Source organism: Schistocerca cancellata, chromosome 6 (genome assembly GCF_023864275.1).
Source record: "Schistocerca cancellata isolate TAMUIC-IGC-003103 chromosome 6, iqSchCanc2.1, whole genome shotgun sequence".
In the NCBI taxonomy this organism is placed as follows: Eukaryota; Metazoa; Arthropoda; class Insecta; order Orthoptera; family Acrididae; genus Schistocerca; species Schistocerca cancellata.
Window position 1 is genome coordinate 561,238,722 of NC_064631.1, and position 19,592 is coordinate 561,258,313.

General features: G+C 40.0%; 1 protein-coding gene across 1 annotated transcript in view; it reads left to right on the top strand.

Moving 5' to 3' along the window:
- The window catches only part of LOC126088427 (ubiquitin carboxyl-terminal hydrolase 14), a 125,164-nt gene that overhangs the window by 92,024 nt on the left and 13,548 nt on the right, over nt 1–19,592 (top strand). Inside the window, 2 exon segments of the mRNA XM_049906571.1 lie at nt 18,332–18,493; nt 18,495–18,557. Of these exon segments, the coding sequence (XP_049762528.1) occupies nt 18,332–18,493; nt 18,495–18,557 (225 nt within the window).

Below are 19,592 nucleotides of genomic sequence, written 5' to 3' on the forward strand. Positions count from 1 at the left end.
TACAGCTATCGCCTGATCTATCGTCGATTTTAGCAGATGACACGCGCTCAGCCGACCGCGTTCTGCAGTTTATTAGTGACAGTGAAATGACGTCAGTCATTTGAAGTTTTTTTTGGGGGGACACTCACCCCCTGTCTGTAGTGGATTTTTAAGCATTCTTTCTACTTTTAGTTTCTCCAATTTTATGAGTTTGTTCCCATTGCTGCTGGTTTTCAATTTCGGTTTTTTACTGTCTTAAGTCACGGGCTGGGCGCTAATGACCGTAGAAGTTTTGCGCCCTAAAACCATAACAAACAAAAAAAAAATTATAATTACTGTAGCAATGTAAATAGTGGCTATATTCTTTAATTCAGGTCAGTTGAAATGTCTTACGTTCTTGTGAAACACTCTTACATCATTTTGATCATTTTAGTACAGTTAGGTGTTCAAGTAATTTCCTTGTAAAAAACTGAAAATTTTTGCACATTGCTTGCTTAAAGAATTTCTGCACACATCTGCAATATACCTTCCTCTCAATAAAAACAGTATTCACTGTTTTTATTATGTCCGGCAGAAGTTCATCAGTGAGAAGATGAAGTAAAAAAAAAGCAATGGCAAGTCTATCATATAATCAAGCTCATTCTAGTGTTACATTTCCCAATTTAGTCATAGACTGCTCCAGAAGTGAAAAACATGTTAGATCTTTTACCATTGTACAAATTTGTTATTGTTGCATTAAGTACTTCCATGTTTATGATACAACATTGGTGTCCTAGAAGCCAGGTCAGTAGTTCCCATTAAAGTAAAACTGTGATTACTCTTAAAAATAAAACCTTGAAACTTTCTTATCTGATTTCCCAGCAGATGCAGTGACAGTAGATAAATTATTCAGGTGCATGAACAATCTTTGTTGCAATTATGTAATTGTTGTATTAATCCCAATTATGCTTTTCACGTGGTTGGTGCATCATCAGACTGGAACAGTAAGGACCTAATTACCGCTCAGATATGCAACCCAGCAAACAATGGGTTTAATATCACTGACTTAAAAACTTACTTGTTTGAACACTGAAATTTTAAGTATTGGGCTCAGTTGTCATGTAAAATGATACCCTTGTCATAAACTGCAAGTTAATGTAGGTGAACTATAAAAAAAGCTAAAGGGATTGGTTTTAATGAGGAAATAGGCTAAGAGGGAGGGTAGGGGTGAGTGGAAGTGGGAGGGAGGGAGGGGGAGGGCAGGAACGTTTGATTTTGGAAAGAAGATGGATTACATACTACCGTAAAAAATTGTCTTTCCATAATTAACTGCTCATTATGACTGTGTTCTGCAGGCCGTCTCATTAAATTGGAAATTTTTTAGTTCTTCCAAAAGAGAAAGCTTTTTGTCCTTGGGGGCATATCTGAGGATTTATTAATTTGTCCAAAGGAGGCTGATTATGCTTGTTTCTCCCAAGATGATAGGAGAAGGTTGTTACTTTGCATGGTACCCTTCCTAGTTAAAGGGTGTTCTTGAAATCTTCAGGGCTCATCCAGTTTGACCAATATGTGAAGAGGGTCACCGTAAGCACATGGTTTTGTAGATGCCGGAGCAAGAATATAGGTCTTTCAGTGGTCATTCATTGTGATGAAAATTGTGTTAAATCTTATTGTTAATTGTGAAAGGTACCTTCACATGATGGCTTTTAACAAGTTTTGTTTGGGAGACAAGATGGACTCAGAAGTAATAGCACTGAGGTTGAGGGAGATGTTGCTTTTAGAGAATTTTTTAATTACATATTCTGTCAGACTAGCATGGTACCCATTGGTACGAGCAGTGTATCTCAAGTTTGCAAGCTCTTCTTCAGAAGTTTCTGGATCTAAGGGGAGTTCCCAGACTGGAAAGTATTAGTTGAGTCGCTACAGGAAAATTTTTTCCTTTCCTTCCCTTGTTTGGCTTACCTTGACATAAAAAATATATACACTAATGTTCCCGATCAAGAAACAATAGATATCATTTTGACAGTCTGTCCAGATGTAGCAAATTAAATACAGATGAAGCTGAAGAGCGTATCTGTCTCCTCCACCTCATTACATCATGTATTTATTTTTCTTTTAATAACATCCTGTCTAAACAGAGGTGACCATGTAATGGGCAACTAGCTCACAGGTCATTAAGCACACACATTTTCAACACCCTTGAAAACCGCTATTTTACGCATGCTTCCACTCTTTGTAAGAAACTCCCATTTTAATGCAAACATGTGGACAATATTTTTGCTATAATGAATGCATCCATGGATGACATGCACTTCATCTCATATAAATTTGGCTATCTTCATCCAAAAGTGGTTTCCACTCACCATCACATCAGTGAATGCTGTGTCAACTATTTTGACCTAACATTATCTTTATTCAATAATATATCAAGTTTTGTATTGATAGAAAGTCCACAACTAATGACATCGGCATCCACTTGACATCTTGCCACTCTTTCAGTTACAAAAGAAGCTTTTTTCCTTCTGTGGTCGACAGTTTGTGACCTCCCCTCAGATTCAGAAACTGTGGGAAAAAGAGATTTAAAACTTGAGACTTACTGCTAGAACCAATTGATGGTATGGTAGGCCAAATATACAATAAAAAATGTATGAAACAGATCCTCCCTCAACCCCAGAGCCAGTACTTCTAAGCCCATCTATGTCTCCTTACCTTTTCTACGAGACCTCTCTCACAGGCTCACCAACCTTGTTATTTGTAATCACATAAAGGTAGCTTTCACAATTCACGATAAGCTCCAACATCATAATTATCACAATGAACAATCATTGAGAGATCCATATTCTTGCTGTGGGGTCTACAGAAATGTGTGCTTACAATGCCCCTTTTTGTACATTGATCAAACTTGACAAGTCCTCAATACTAAATTTCAAGAACTAGAAAGTAACAATATTGTGAAAAGGAAAGTTGCTACTCACCATATAGCAGAGATTCTGAGTCGCAGATAGGCACAACAAAAATACTGTCACAAATATAGCTTTCGGCCAGTAAGGCATTCGTCAAAATTAGACGACAAACACACACACACACACACACACACACACACACACACACACACACAACTAACTCACACACACGACTGCAGCCTCAGGCAGCTGAGGCCCCACTGTAAGCAGCAGCACTAGTGTATGACAGGAGTGGCAACTGGGTGTGAGTAAAGAGGAGCTTGGGACAGGGAAGGGGAAGGATAGTAGGGTAGGGGTGGTGGACAGTGACATGCTGTTGTGGGAGTGCACAGGTGGAAAGGGGGTAGGGCAGCTATGTTCAGTTGGGAGGTTAGATAGAGTGGGTGGTGGTGGGAGGATGTATAGGACAGGTCTTGCATCTAGGTCTATTACAGGGGTATGAGCCATGGGGTAAGGTGTTGGGAGCAGGGGTTGTGTAGGGATTGGACGAGTATATTGTGTAGGTTCAGTGGATGGTGGAATACCACTGTGGGAGAGGTGGGAAGGATGGTGGGCAGGACATTTCTCATTTCCCTGTGCGTACTGTAAGACCTTAGGTACACACACCATCAGATTATTTGACTTGTCACTCTAACGAAGAAGGCTAGTGTCGGCAATATGTCTCGTGGTCTTATCGTGGCGTGTTTATCTTCTGCCGTTAGGTCAGACGATAGAAATGCCACTTGCACACTAAGAGTAGCAGATTGACGGTGACCAATTTTAAACAGAACTTGATTAATTTTCACATACATTTATTAAAATGATAACAAGCATAAAATTACTTAACTTGATTCTGGATGCTATTTACAATTGACAATCTGAAGTTCCTTTGGTCTTGTTACGTTAATCTTATTCTCACATATCTCTGATACTTGACAAAGTGTCTATACATTTATCTTCATTGCTATGTACAGGAATATGATAATCTTATTTGGCGCAGACTGAAACTGGACTATAGACTGGTACAGACAAATGCAGAGTGGTACAGACTAATGCAGACTGACTAATCGGAGGTCTGCACACCCGTTATAATACCTCGCACGTTCAGGTATTACTGCGCGGGTGTGATCCACGAGGAGAAAAGGTTCTACATTAGCAGCAATCTCATTGGCTGCGTTACGTATTAATACGCGGATCGGCGGAAGCAGAATTTGGTCTGTCTCTAAGGCAGTGCCATCTCTTAGTGCGGAGACGGACGAGCGCTGCGCCTGCACTGTTGTGCTTAGCAGAGCGCGCTCTAGTGGGAAAGTTGTGTACGCGCTGACTACGCAGAACTATGTACACAACACCTGCCCTGCCCTGCCCTGAAATGAGTATTGTCCTGCCCACTATCCTTGCCACCCCTCCCAGTGGTATTCCACCATCCACCTAATCTACACAATATACTCGTCCATCCCTGCACAACCCCTGCTCCCAACCCCTTACCTCATGGCTCACAACCCTGTAATAGACCTAGATGCAAGACCTGTTCCATACATCCTCCCACCGCCACCACCCACTCCAGTCCGGTCACAAGCATCGCCTATCCCATCAAATACAGGGCTGCCTGTGAAACCAGTCATGTGATCTGCAAGTTAAGCTGCAACCACTGTGCTGCATTCTATGTGGGCATTACAACCAACAAGCTGTCTGTCCTCATGAATGGTCACTGACAAACTGTGGCCAAGAAACAAGTGGACTACCCTGTTGATGAGCATGCCACCAAACATGACATCCTTCATTTCAATGACTGCTTCACAGCCTGTGCCATATGGATCCTTCCACCAACACCAACTTTTCTCAATTGCGCAGGTGGGAACTTTCCCTAGAATAAACCCTATGTTCCCGTAACCCTCCTGGTCTCAACCTTCGTTAGCTATTGTCCTCTCCCATCCAGCTCCTTCTCTGTTCCCATTTCAGTACTACACAGCCCTCATTCCTCCATTGCATCCAGTCTTTTTAATTCTCTCCTTTTCCACTATCTCCCCCCCCCCCTCCTCTCCCTACCTCTCCGCTGCCCTCCGTCTACCTCTCGACTGCACATAGATATCCTACCCTCTTTCCACCTCTTCCCTGTGCGCTCCCCAACAGCACGTCACTGTCCACCATCACTACCCTACTATCCCTCCCCATCCCCACCCCAGCCTCCTCCTTATCCCTACCCAGTCGCCACTCCCATCATGCACTGGTACTGCTGCTTGCAGTGTTCACCTCAGTTGCATGGGGCTGCAGTGGTGTGTGTGAGTTGCATTTGTGAGTGTGTGTATGTGTGTGTTTTTTATCTAATTTCGATGAAGGCCTTACTGGCCAAAAGCGATGTGTGTGATAATCTTTTTGTTGTGCCTATCTGCGAGTCAGCATCTCCGCTACATAGAGAGTAGCAACTTTTCTTTTCACATTATTGTCACATTTCATTCTGGTTTTTCCATTGTTTGATTTTTAACTAGAAAGGGTGCATCAAAAACAGCTCAGCCTTTTTGAAGAGAAGCAAGCATAATCAGCTTCCTGTGGACAAATTGCAGATCCTCTAAATTTCACTTTTGGAGGAATTATATACTTCCAAGTTTGTGGGACAGTCTGCAGAAAAGTCTTACTGGGCATTTGATTACAAGAAATCAAACTTCTTACAATACTATGTTATCCATCTTCTTTCCAGAATAAAATATTTCTGACCCCCACCCCTCACCTCACACCCCCTCGTAACCTATTTCCTAATGAAAAACAATTACCCCTCCCCCTCTTCTTTCAGCACTTATGAAACCTTCATTTCCATTCTTGGCTTGAATTCAAAGAAATATTATCAAGAGAAATTGAGAGATTTATACTAAATAACTTAACAAATGACAGAGATGATCCCCCATGGTATACAAAATGGATCAGACCACTGTTGCAAAAACAACGAAAAAGCATGCCAAATTTAAACGAACACAAAATCTGCAAGATTGGCCATCTTTTACAGAAGCTTGAAACTTGGTGCAGACTTCAATACGAGATGCATTTAATAGTTTCTGCAGTGAAACATTGTCTCGAAACCTGGCAGAAAATCCTAAGAAATCGTATGTAAAGTATGCTAGCGGCAAGGCACAATCGATGTCTTCTCGGCGCTATAGCAATGGAAAGTGCTGCCAAACCAGAGCTACTAAAGACACACTTTTGAAATTCCTTCACCAAAGAAGACAAAGTAAATGCTCCAGAATTTGAATCGAGAACAGCTGCAAACATGAGTATCTTAGAAATAGATGTCCTCAGAGCAGTGAAGCAACTTAAATCACTTAAGAAAAGCAAATTTTTCAGTACAGGCTGTATACCAGTTGTGTTCCTTTCAGAGTATATTGGAGCAATAACTCCATAGTTCATGATCATTTACATCCATTTGCTCGACGAAAGATACATACCTAAAGACTGGGAAGTTGCACAGGTCACACAAATATTCAAGGAAGGTAGTAGGAGTAATCCACTAAATTACAGGACCATATCATTAACGTCAATTTGAAGAAGGATTTTGGAACTTATGTTGTGTTCGAGTGTTTGAACATGACAAATTACCTTGAAGAGAATGGTCTATTGACACACAGTCAACAAATATTTAGAAAATATTGTTCTTTTAAAACACAACCAGCTCTTTACTCACACAAAGTATTGAGTGCTATTGACAAGAGATTTCAAATTGATTCCATGTTTCTAGTTTTCCAAGCGGCTTTTGATACTGTAGCTCACACTTGACTTGTAGTGAAATTGTATGCTTATGGAATATTGTCTCAAGTTTTGCAACTAGATTTCTCATTTCCTGGCAGAGAGGTCGCAGTCTCTAGTAACAGATGGAAAGTCATAGAGTAAAACAGTGGTGATTTCTGGTGTTCCAGAAGCTAGTGTTATAGGCCTTCAGCTGTTCCTCATCTATATATATGATTTAGGAGACAATCTGAGCAGCTGTCTTAGGTTGTTTGTAGTTGATGCTATCATTTATCAGTCATCAGAAGATAAAAACAGATTGCAAAATGATTTAGAAAAGATATCTGAATGGTGCAGAAATTGACAGTTGACCCTAAATACCGAAAAGTGTGAGGTCATCCATATGAATGCTAAAAGAAATCTGTTAAACTTCGGTTACACGATACATCAGTCAAACCCAAAGGCCGTAAATTCAACTGAACACCTAGGAATTACAATTACAAACAACTTAATTTGGAAAGAACACAGAAAATGTTGTGGGAAAGGTATACCAAAGACTGCATTCTATTGGCGGAATACTTGGAAAATGTAACAGATCTACTAAATAGAGTGCCACTATGCTTGTCCATCCTCTTTTGGAAACCTGATGTGTGGTCTGGAATCCTTATCAGATAGGATTAACGGAATACATCAAGAAAGTTCAAAGAAAAGCAGCACGTTTTGTATTATCGCGAAATTGGGGAGAGAGTCACTGATATGATACACTATTTGGACTGGACATCATTAAAACAAAAACGTTTTTCACTGCGGCAGAATCTTCTCACAAAAATTCTATCACCTACTTCCTCCTCCAAATGTGAAAATACTTTGTTGATGCCGACCTACATAGGGAGAAATGATCATCATCATGAAATAAGGGAAAATAGAGCTTAAAGATATAAGTGTTTATTTTTTTCCACGCGTGGTTTGAGATTGGAATGTAGAGAATTATTGTGGAAGTGGTTCGATGAACCCTCTACCAGGTACTCTAATTTTGCTCCAACAGCATGGCAAGCTGCCCTTTGTTACAACATCTTACATGAACCTCATGTCACACCATTTCCTTTTTTGTCCCCTCCACCCTTTCACTTTTTCCTACTCTTTCATATTAATACATAAGGGGCCCCATATACCCAACTTCCTGCAGTCTACTGTGTACAAAGAAGAAAAAATTAATGTATAATGATATGAGTGATTAAATATATCAGCATAAATATTTATCTTTCATTTTGTAACCCATTTAGAGGTCCTTGTGTAAAAACTAACTGTAGGTCCTCTCAAACATTATCTATATAACAGTACCATTCCTGAGAGACATACTTCCTTAAAAGACGTACTCCTCCTCAGTATTACATGGTGCTACGTAACATACTTTATAGACATTATGCAAGAATAAAACAGGAGTGAGTGCTTAAATAATGATCAAAATTACTATGACTAAGAAATGGGTACACTGACGCAGTAAATTTCTTTGCCTTAGCATTATTAATTCTTTTGAAAATGATATGTTTCATTGGCCTGTGCAAAAATGAAAGACACCCAAAACATATGATGAACAGAATTCCATCAGTGTGTCTTTCTGTAAGCATTTACTTTCACTGGTGATAAGAGTGCTTGATGTAAATGTTGGGTGTGCTTATTCAAAACACTACACTCCTCTACTTTTCCATTCTCCCTTCTCCCATTCCCCTGCTCATGATTTAAATTCCTGCTGCTCCAGTGCTGCCACTGAGCTGATTTTCAACTTTTGCAGTTTTTCCTGTCTGTATACTCATTGCACCACTTTTGTGTTTACTGTTGGCAAGCCCACTGCAGTTCCACCTTATTTAGTTTGGCAGCTGTAAATACAAAATATGTACCTACCACTGTACTGGCTCTCCCTTCTGCTATGATGAGTTTTAATTGCAGGACACCTTCTTTTCATTACTTCTATATTTTATTTGCCCCCTCCCCTAATGCAGTATACTCAATGCTTTTGCTATTTATCCTTGTAGCTTTTTTATGGCCCCCCTAAATTAAATTGCAGTTTATGACAAGGATGTTTTCTGCCACCATTTTGCATGACAACCGTGCCCAATACTTAATGTTTTCAGCATTGAACCACATAAATTTTAAAGCCTTTCAAATTCACTCACCTGTCAGTGTTATTAAACTTGTTGCTCACTTGGTTCACATATTTGAGCTGTAATTATTTTCTTATTGTTCCAGTCTGATGATGTGCTAACTGCTTGAAATGTGTAATTGGAATTAATACAATAATTATACAATTGCAACAGAGATTGTTCACTCTTTTGAAAAAGTATCTCAAATTCATGAAAAATTGACATTCGTTGTTCTTGAATTGAGCAACATACATATTAAGTGCGATTGGACCCTATCACATCATGGAGCACTATTATGTTTAAATTTTCGGAGTTTCCAAGCAGCTCTCATTTTTTACTTCATGGATTCTTTCTCTTTCTTCAGTCTACTTTGTCCCTAGTCTGGCAGCAACTAGATTTGCTAGCAGTACCTCCCATTTGATAATTTTTTTGTCTGTATAACTTTCTATTGAAACTGTCCAAAGGGTTTATATGATGCTTTTCTAAATCCTTTGTGACTGGCTGGACCTAGGGTATTGTTTTGCATTGTACTACATAACACAGTATCCATAAAATTTCAATCTTCTTTTTCTTATGCCTGCCACAAGATTTGATAATTTTTCAGGATTGTAGTTTGGGTCCACCTTCTGGTCTTTTGGGGCTGAATATCTTTGCTTAAATTTTGCATTCTTGTTTTAGTATATCTGCCAGATCGTCTTTTCTGTGGCTTATCAAGTGCATAATAGTGGCTGATTTTTGTGTGTATGGACTTTCATTTTTTGTTGTAGGTGTTGTAGATTTTATCATAAGCTCTCTTCAAGTTATTGTACCTGAATTTTCTGTGTCATTTTCTCTCCCCCTGTCGATTCAAGGATTTTGCTGAAGTACTTGAAGTGTGAAACTCCCTAGATTTGTACATTTTGTGATCAGTTTTTGAGTAGGATATTTGGAGGAGATACACTTGGTTTTTAGGAAGGATATTTAGAGGCCAACTCTTTCAGCGCATTCCATGAAAATGTCTGTCTGTTTAATTGCTGTCGTCTTGTCATCAGCTAGTATTGCCATATCATCTGATAAAGATAGGCAATAAATTTGGATGTCATTTTTAGCTCTTTCAAGTCTTATATGTTTTCCAGCAGTTTTGGTTTATAAGTTATTTTTCCCACTCTTTGATGATTTTATCCAAAACCAAATTGAAGAGGATAGGAGAAAGGCTGTCACCCTGCCAAACACCAGTTACGGTCAGAAATGGTTCTGACATCTCACCCATGACCTTTAGAGCGTGTGTGTGTGTGTGTGTGTGTGTGTGATATGAGACTTTCATGCTGAGCTGGTGTTCGAGGATAACTAAAAGGTATTGCCAAGCAGCAGGAGCATATGTCTTGTTGAAGTCCACAATGAGCATATGATTGGCTGCAGGAGCATACGTCCTGTTGAAGTCCGCAATGAGCATATAATTGGCTGTTTCTGAGGACTTTGTATTTTAAACTTGTTTGTAAATAAAAGTTTGCCCTCTACTGTTTTGACAAGTGTGGAATTCGGCTTGATGTTCACCAGTTTTAGTGATCAGGCTGCTGCTGAACTCGTGCTGATTGAATTTTGTATGTCACTTTGAGAAGTTAATTAAATCCGTTTTGTTGCCTTTTTGTGTGGTGTATAAATTAGGGCACATTTCCAGTCTTTGGAAGCTTTTCTGTTTGCCAAATCTCTCATGATTTGTATGAGTTCTTTGACGGACTTGAAGCTTTGTTATTTTTGAGTTGGAGGATATGCCTGTGAACCTTCCTTGTGAGGGTGGTAGGGATTTGGTGTTGGTGTAAGTGGAGATTTTCATAGGTCATGAGGATGGTTTGGGGCAGTTGAGTTCAGAATGCCTGTTCCTGAGAGTTTTCGAGATTGTTAAAGGCAAGTCTCGCCTCTAACTTTCTAAAACGTATGTTTTGAGGGCTATAACCTAGTAAATCTTATAAAAATCTCGCATGTTATACTTGGAAAAATTTTCTTTGACTAAGTCCAGTTCTCCTTCATGTGTTCCCTCTTGGTTTGCTAATGGTTTTCGTCACTTGCTAAAATTTCATAGAAGTGTTGTTTATTTTCTAGCTTTTCTTTCTGTTATACTAGAAAAAATTCTCACTGCCTTCTTCCAGTACTTTTTCATGTTTTGAATCCCACCAGGAGTCTCTGGAGTTCTGCTTCAGTGGGATTAATTCTTTGACCTTTTGTACCATTTTTGGGTGGAATTCTTCAAGATAACATATAGACTTCTGTGACCAGTGTCAAAATAATTAAAATTTTTCTGGGCGTTGAAACTTGGCATTGTATAAAATTTAAAATACTTGAAAAAAATCAATTTTTTAAAATATAATATAATTGGATACATAAAAAATATACTCACAAAGCAGCAGCAGGGGAAGAAAAGACATATAAAGTTAAAGAAATGTGCAAGCTTTCCAAGCCCATGACTCCTCCTCCTGGCAGAATGTTGACGGTGAAGGACGACGGAGGAAGAAATAGGGCTGGTGAAGTCTAGGAAATTGGGAGGACTCAGAAAAGTTGCTAAGAATCCAAGATCAGGGAAGACTTAGGAAGACGAGGTGAGGTGTGAGAACCTAAGAGCTTGAATGTGGGAGATGGAATAATAGGTAAGACAGCTTGCTGAAAAAACATTGTGCGAGAGTTAATAATAGCAAAAAGCTAAGTGCATTATGTATAGCAGAGGCAATTGGGAGGGGGGAGAATAGACAGGTCAGAAAAGAGACTGAAGAAATGAATAGTTACTGAGAAGTAGTGTTGAGACCAAAGAAATTAGAGAAAATAATGTAAATTAAGGCCACCTGAGTGGTGAGAACCGAGGACATGTTGCTACACCAGTTCCCACGTGCAAAGTTCTTAGAAACCAGTGTCTGTCAGAAAAATCCTGATGGTACATGTGGCAAACCAGGCACAGAAGTCATGACGGTCATGTTGTAGAGCATGCTCTACAACAGGGTATTGTGTGTTGCTAATATAAACTCCTTTTTCTATGCTCTACTACTTGATGGTACTTAAATCAATGTAGAGGGCCGAACAGTGTTTACATAACAGCTGGTATAAGGCATATGCCATTTCATAGGTGGCTCTCGCTCTGATAGTGTGTGTTCTGCCAGTCACAGGGCTGGTACAGGGGTGTCACAAGGGTGCGTAGGACAAGTCATAGGATAGGGAAACGAGTGCAGTAGGAGCATAGGGTCTGACCAGGATATTGTGGAGTTAGAGGAGGAGGGAGGGTGGGGGGTGTTGAAGCTGTTCTAGGTGCGGTGGGAGGAATATCGGCAGAATGACCTCATTTCATGACATGACATGATTTTAGGAAAGTCATAGCCTTGTCAAAGTAATTGATTAGTACATTGAAGACCAGCATAATACTGAGTGACAAGTTGTGTATTCATAAATTGTTTTTTGGCAGGATAAGAGGATAAGCAGTATCAGGATTGGATGTGATGGTCTGGGAAATCTGATTTTCAACTAGGCTGGTGGGGTAATTACAACCAGGGAAGCATGAGGTGAGGATGGTAGTGTACTGCTGTAATGAGGCTGCATCTGAACAAATAAGTTTGTCTCAAACGCCTAGGCTGTACGTGAGGGATCGTTTGACATGGAAAGGATGGCAACTATAATGTAAGCACTGTTGTTTGGTAGTAGGTTTAATGTGAAAGAAAGTCTGTAGCTGACACTCAATGAGGATGTCATCATCAAGGAACGTGGCATTGATATTCAGAAGAAAACCAAGTGAAATTTAATTGGGAGAATGTATTAAGACATTCGAAAAATTTTAGCAGGTCAGCCTCACCATGAGTTTTTATGGCAAAGGTTTCATCAATATATCTAAACCAGACCAGGGACTGAAGTCTTATGGATTCCAGAAAGCCCCACTTCAAGTGACCTATATCTGGGTTCCCATGGCTGTGCCCCTGATATGTTTGTATGTCTTTCTCTCAATGATAAAGTAGTTGTTGGTAAGTATAAAGTTGATCAATGTGAGCAGGAAAGATATCATAGGTTTGGAACCAGGTGGATGCTGGTTGAGGTAATGTTAATCAACAGACCGACCATGCATAAGTGGATTGTTGTTACAATGGGAGGTGGTGGCATCTGTGGTGACATGAGGTGTGTGATGGGAGTGGTACAGGCAAAGTTTTCAGAGGATCTAGGAAGTGATTGGTGTCTTAAATATAGGAGGGGATTCTTTGTGCTATAGGTTGCAGGTGTTGATCAACTAAGGCAGATATATGTTCAGTGGGTGCTCTGAAGCTAGCAATGATGGGGCAGCCAGGGTGATTGGATTCGTGGATCTTAGGAAGAAGGTAAAAGGAGGGAGTGCCTAATTTGGATAGGGTAAGAATTTCTATAGATTGAGGTGTTAGTCCTTATGAGTGGCCTGAGGTTTTAACGAAGGACTTTACATCAGTTTGTATCACGCGTCTTAATAGCAGGTGCTGCACGAGAGGTGTCAGATAGCTGGCTTTGGCCGTTGCTTACATATTTGTCTTTGTCTTTCAGGTACCACAGTGGTAGATCCTTTGTCCGCTGGGAGTTTCTAAGGAATGAATTGCCTGGAGTTGGAGAGAACAGGTTAGGGTCGTGTTGTAGAGACTTAAGAAGGGTTGTGAAGCAATGCTGAACATTAGGAATTCTTGGAAGGTTTACAAGGGTGATTTGTGCAGTAGTGATGATGGATCCAGAGGGGATCATGGTTGAAACTGTCCAAGGGAGGGTTCAATGTTAGGTTTGCTGTTGGGTAGGTTATGGGATTGGATTGCAAAGTGATTTTTCCAGTTGGCATTGCGTGTGAATGGAAGTAGGTTTTTCACCAAAGCAGCATGATTAAATGCAGGCTTAGGGCTGAAAGTGAATATACAGATAATTCAGAAGGGGGAGAGCCTTAGATGAAAGGCTGAGAACACAGCACTGTTGCGGCTGGTTCTTGTGATCATTAATTACAATTGCTTTAGGAGGCAGTGGTGATGGCTGGGGGGATGTTAAGGTTGGTCAAACTCATTTATAGGAAAGGAGTGCTAGTTGATGATATTGCTGATACGGGAACTGGAGGAGGCAGGAAGGGAAAAATAACTATTGAGGTAGTTTGGGAGAAAGTAAAATAGCTTTCTATTGGTGAAGTCTGGTCTGTGTTAAAGTTTGAAGTTGGCTTGTCAGATGATACCATCAGAGGACACATGACAGTCATGTAACTGCAGGTTTTAGCAGGACGAGAGCTGTCTGGTGGAGTGGAAATTGGTAGATGAGGCAGATAGCTTATTAGAAGCGTAAGTGCAGAGATAGCTGCATTTTCAACTGTAAAAGGGATTGGTGCACACTAGGGTTACATCCAAAAATGTCCAATGTTAGGCTATTGGTGGTAACTGCTGTGGACAAGATGGTTTCAAGAAACAAAATGTGGGACCTTAGTTTTGGTAGTGCAAAAGCATGTTTGCAAAAGGACCGAATATAATAAGTGACAGGTTTCTCCATGGCAAGAGAGGAACATTTGGAATATTCGAGGTGGTGGGAGTAGCTAAAAAGAAGCAAAGGGGGAAAATGGAGCAGAAAGAAAGACAAGTGAGTAAAAAGACAGGAAAAATGTAGAAAAATTCATGTGAAAATAGCGAGAACTGGCGAGGAGTGAGTGAGAATTTCTCACTCGAAAAGTGGGCTGTACAATACGAAAAATTGTGATAGAAAAGAATTATAATAATAAATTGCAACTGTGAAAGGTCCCGGAAAAGATGTTAAAATAGACAAAAATTTAATAACAGGACCGAGAGATGGATTAAGTCAGTGTACTGAACAGAATCTATAGCATTTGGGAAATAAAACAGTGCAGGGGATGGTAGTAACAGTCGATCAGTGCAGTTTGGTGAATAGCAAATGAACCATGTATAAGCAAGGTAAGTGGGGGTGGGAAATAAAACTGCTGTCAAATTTGCAAATAAATTGTCAAAAAATGATCAGGAGAGGCCCTCAAGTGTACTGAACTGTAAACGGAGAGTTAAATGCAAATTCTTAAATATTAATTATCCACTCTAAGTGTGCAGAAATCAGTATTAAAAGAGATGGGAGCAAGAGGTAGTTAATATAGGTGGAATAGACAGATAAACAAGCGAACTAGCACGTAAGGTCAAAAACATACAGCAGTTTGAACAAGATAGACAAAAAAAGCCTGAAAAATGGGTCTACATGTATACATAAGTACATACAGAAATGCATAATGGCAAAACAATACTGTTAAAGGGAAAGCCATATGTGAAACTACACATCATGTACCAGCTGTTATGTAAACACAGTTCAGCCTTCTACATTCATATGACTGCCAGCACGTTGTTAGTTACAATGAGTACGCATAGACAAAGGGTGTATATTGGCAGCACACAGTATTCTGTTGCAGAGCATTGCTTTGAAGCTAGCAATGATGGGGCAGCCAGGGTGATTGGATTCGTGGATCTTAGGAAGAGGAGGCCCTGTGTGTCTGTTTCACCAAACATGCCATTCTTCCCCCACAGACTAGCTTCTCAGAACTCTGTAGGTGGGAACTGGCATTGCAACATGTCCTTGGTTCTTGCCACCCACATGGCCTCAATTTACGTTATTTCTCCACTTTCTTTGGGCTTATACCTTATATTTTCCCCACCTCTCTCTCTACCCCATATAATGCACTTTGCTTTCTGCTCTTATTAACTCCTGCGCAATGTTTTGTCAACAAGCTCTGTCTTACTTATTGTGCCCTATCTTCCACTTTTAAACACATTTTCAAATCTCATCTGAGGCAGTCCTCAGCAATCAGTCTTCCCTTTACATCCCATCCAGTAAGCCTCCCCTGATTGGGAGTTCTGGGTGACTTTCCTGAACTCTTTTCCTTTCCTAAAGCTCGCCAGTCCTTTTTCATCGTCCCTCTTCATTCCTCTTCTGCCAGAATAAGGAATCACTAGCTCTGAAAGATTTTAGTTTCCTTTAACCTCTATCAGTGTTCTCTACTGCTGCTGCTGTATGAAATACTTTAAAATATAGAAACTATAAAACCAACATTTCGGGGGCACTAAAGAGGCCTTCCTCAGGGCAAGACTGATTTTACTGGAGGAAATGTGTCCTTATTTAGTGCTAACTATCAGCGTCATCTGGAACTTTATTGGCTAGACGATATGAGAGTCTAGTCATGCCGAGAGGGAGAGCCTATTTGAGGGATATCCTGCTACTTGATGATTGGCACTTGTCTGTAAATCAGTGCCTGGCTTCTGGTGCACATGTTTTTTTCCTGCTGTGCATGGAAATACACTGACAGTTCCTATAAAGCTATTTATCTAGGCAATCATGACTATTCCTGGTGAGGCTTCTGCCTCACAACCGCCCACTGCCCATTGGACTGAGCTAGCTGGTAGCTAGGACGCAGTTTGTAACCATCCTCTCTATTGATGTTGTCAGGCTGCTTAATAATTTGTCACCTCTCATATTCTGTAGTGGCACATACATGGCTATTTTGCCCGTACATCGGTTTCCTGGAATGTGATAGTGTCCACTATCAAGGTGGCTTTCTGCTATTACCAATTTATTGTGGTGTTCTAATTCCTGATAGCACACACATTCAGCTGTTCATGTGCAGACTGGCACATCTGTCACCCCTATGTAGCTCATATACTCCTGCATCCTTGGTGGATCATATTATGTCATGAATCCTGTGGCTACTGCGGAAAATTAGTGTGAAACCTTGGCGGCGGAGGACATTGCTTAGCCATTCATTGATACCCTACGGGTAGCGTAAGTGCACTAGCAGAAGCTCCTCTTCCTAGCCCTTTTCTTTTTGTTTTAATCTGTTTGGTTTTGGCTGCCTTTGTTATAATGTTGTCATACCCTTCGACTTTCTTTTAGTGTGTTATTAGTGTCACTTATCTGTTGGGCATGGGCAGTAAGGATGTGCTGGACAGAATACTTCTGAGCTGGATAGTGGTTGCTCTCAGTGGGCAGGTACTGGTTGATATGTTAGCTCCACATCCAAAAATGGTATTACGTTGTTGTTTGTGGTTTCGTGCATGAACTGTATATTCTTATGCAGGATGTTTAGATGTTGAAAGAAGTTTCTCAACTCCACTCCCCCATGAGGTCAGAAAAGTGTACGTCATTTATATATCATAGCCAAAGTTGTGACACTAATAACATCAAAGAAAAATTCATATACCTATGCCACATATTTTGTGCCAATGAGTATGACTTCTGGTGTCCTGACTGCCTGCTACTTCAATCCAGTGGGTCATGAGCAATCACAGGGTAGAAGCATCACCAGGAGAAGGCAGTAGCCTAAACAAACAGCTATATGGGAACTGTCAGTTTATTTCCTAGCACGCTAGGAAGGAACCAAGTTCACCAGAACCCAAGTGCTGATCTGCATACAAGTGCCAATCTTCAACAAGCTGTGTAATCCATGAATAGCCTCCTTTCTGTCTCCAAATCTTTGTTTCCATGGAACTTTCCTTAGTGATGTTAATGTGATATTAAGTTGTCTTGTTGGCACAGTTCAATGAATCTTGTGCTGTTTGTGTTCCGAATCTGTGAGCTGGATAATGGCCTATGGCTTTTAGGTATTTTCTTTCTTTGCTGATTTGCACATCAAAGTCACCAAGCCGAATCTTCTCATCGACTTTAGGGATTTTTGCCATGACTGTTTTGAGTTTGGCCCAGAATTTTTCAGTATTTCATAGATCTTTTCTGTTTTCTGTGTCATCGGGTGTATGGAAATTGATCAGTGTGTGCTTCTTGTTGGCACTTTGAATGTACATGGTCATTTGGCAGGTGTTTATGGTGAATGTACATGGTCATTTGGCAGGTGTTTATGGGAGAGACTTCTGTGATTGAGTTGTCTATATTTATGCATTTCACAAAGATCATGCCCAGAAGCAGAGTTCCATCAGCTACTCATTTTTGTGTTTTACACTTGAACATCCAATAGTTACTGTAGTGTATTGCGTGTTCATCAGTGAATCGTGTTCCTTGGATAGGTAGTACCAGGATTCTTTGTATCTAACACTGACTGTAGGGTGTGTAATTTCCCAGGTGGAATTAATTTGTTGACGTTCATGGTGCCAATGTAAGTGTGAATTCTAGGTGGAAGATTGCCTGAGAATTCTGATTTTCTCTGTATTTGTGATTACCTGGCTCCACCAGAATCATTGTGTGTGGTTTCCGTCTGTCTACGGATGGATTGGTTCCTACTTGGGGTAATGCTGTCATTACTCGGGTCATGATAACTTGCAATCATTTGTCCAGTGTGTCCACTGGTTACTTTGAAATCACAGGAAAATCAGTTTCAAATTCAAACTAGATTTTGCAGTACATCTCATTCTCATTCAATATAGTTATTATTTCAGAATTGCAGATTTTTTGTGATATGTGGAGTCCTAAAAATTAAATGGTACTACTAAAAGTGGACAATATAGTCAATACTATTATTTTTTAGTTATATTAATAGGAATTCAGTTTACTTCTGGCAGAAATACTGATGAAATATTTTGTATTCAGAGCCTCACAGTCTAAATGTAATTCAGTTTATCTCCATAAATTTCTTGTTTGTTGTTGCAGTCTAAAATCAGCAGGCTTCCAGCATACCTAACTGTGCAGTTTGTGAGGTTTTATTATAAAGAAAGAGAAGCAATAAATGCCAAAATTTTGAAAGACGTTAAGTTTCCTTTGGATTTTGATGCGTTTGAGCTGTGCACACCTGAACTTCAACAAAAATTGACACCCAATGCGCTCCAAATTTAAGGGTGAGTGTACTACACATTGCACAGTATTTATTATAGTACATGTTAGCTTTATAGATACAAAGATTCTGTCTTTGAAACTTGTTATTGTGAGAAAAAGATGACTTAAAAGAATTGTGAAAAATGGCAGATCATTGATATTGTGGAGTTGGAGTATGAACCAGAAATTACAGGAGCTTATGGGCAACATCAGTCTCCCTGTCCTCAACTAGTCCCTTCATATCATTTTAATTGTTCCAGCTTTTATACTTTCTCATTTATCCAATGTACTGCTTGTGAAGGCCATCTTCAGCCATTCTTTTCTTTCTATGTCCTTTCTAAAATTGTTTGCAGGAGTGTTCCATATACATTAACATGACCATAACCTATGTTTGATATAACCGTGCACTAACCCTTCGTACACCAGGTGGCAGCACTAGCAGTATAAAGTGTGTTGATGTCCAAAAGCGGATTGTCATTGGCTTTCCAGCCAAGGGTGGAAGCATTTTCCGAAATGGCTAAGTTTGTAAACTTTTCAAATGCCGCTGTGCTTAACACTTAGCAACCAAGCCCAAGCATAGCTCAGGCCACACTGCCGTGTTCAAAAAAGGCTGCTCCTAAGTATAGCTCGGGCCCCATTTTTCTTGATGCACAAACCCACCTGTTGCTTGAAAACTGGACTCATTTCATATGAGAACAGTGTACGGACGTCTTGCTACCTGCCACTTGAGCTTGGCTGCCTTCTGTTGTCAATGGCTGCCTTCTGTTGTCAATTTGTAGAATTACTTCAAAACAAACATTAGCAAACAACAGCTGCTGTCGCGAATGGCTGTGCCAGTTTAATAGCATTGTCATAATTCGTTCATTTACTCGTTATGTTTTGCAGTTTGCTGTAATTCTGATACAAATGTCATATTTGTTGAGTGAACAAGAAATTTCTCAGTAATTCACATCGCACTTTTTTGTAGGAGGATATTTATATGGAGCTTAGTCTTTTTTCATATGTATTACTCTCAAAGCTATTTCAGTGATATATGTGCCAGTAACACTTAAAATAATGGATAGATGAGTGCTATTCCAGCCTCAAAATCGTTCTAAGT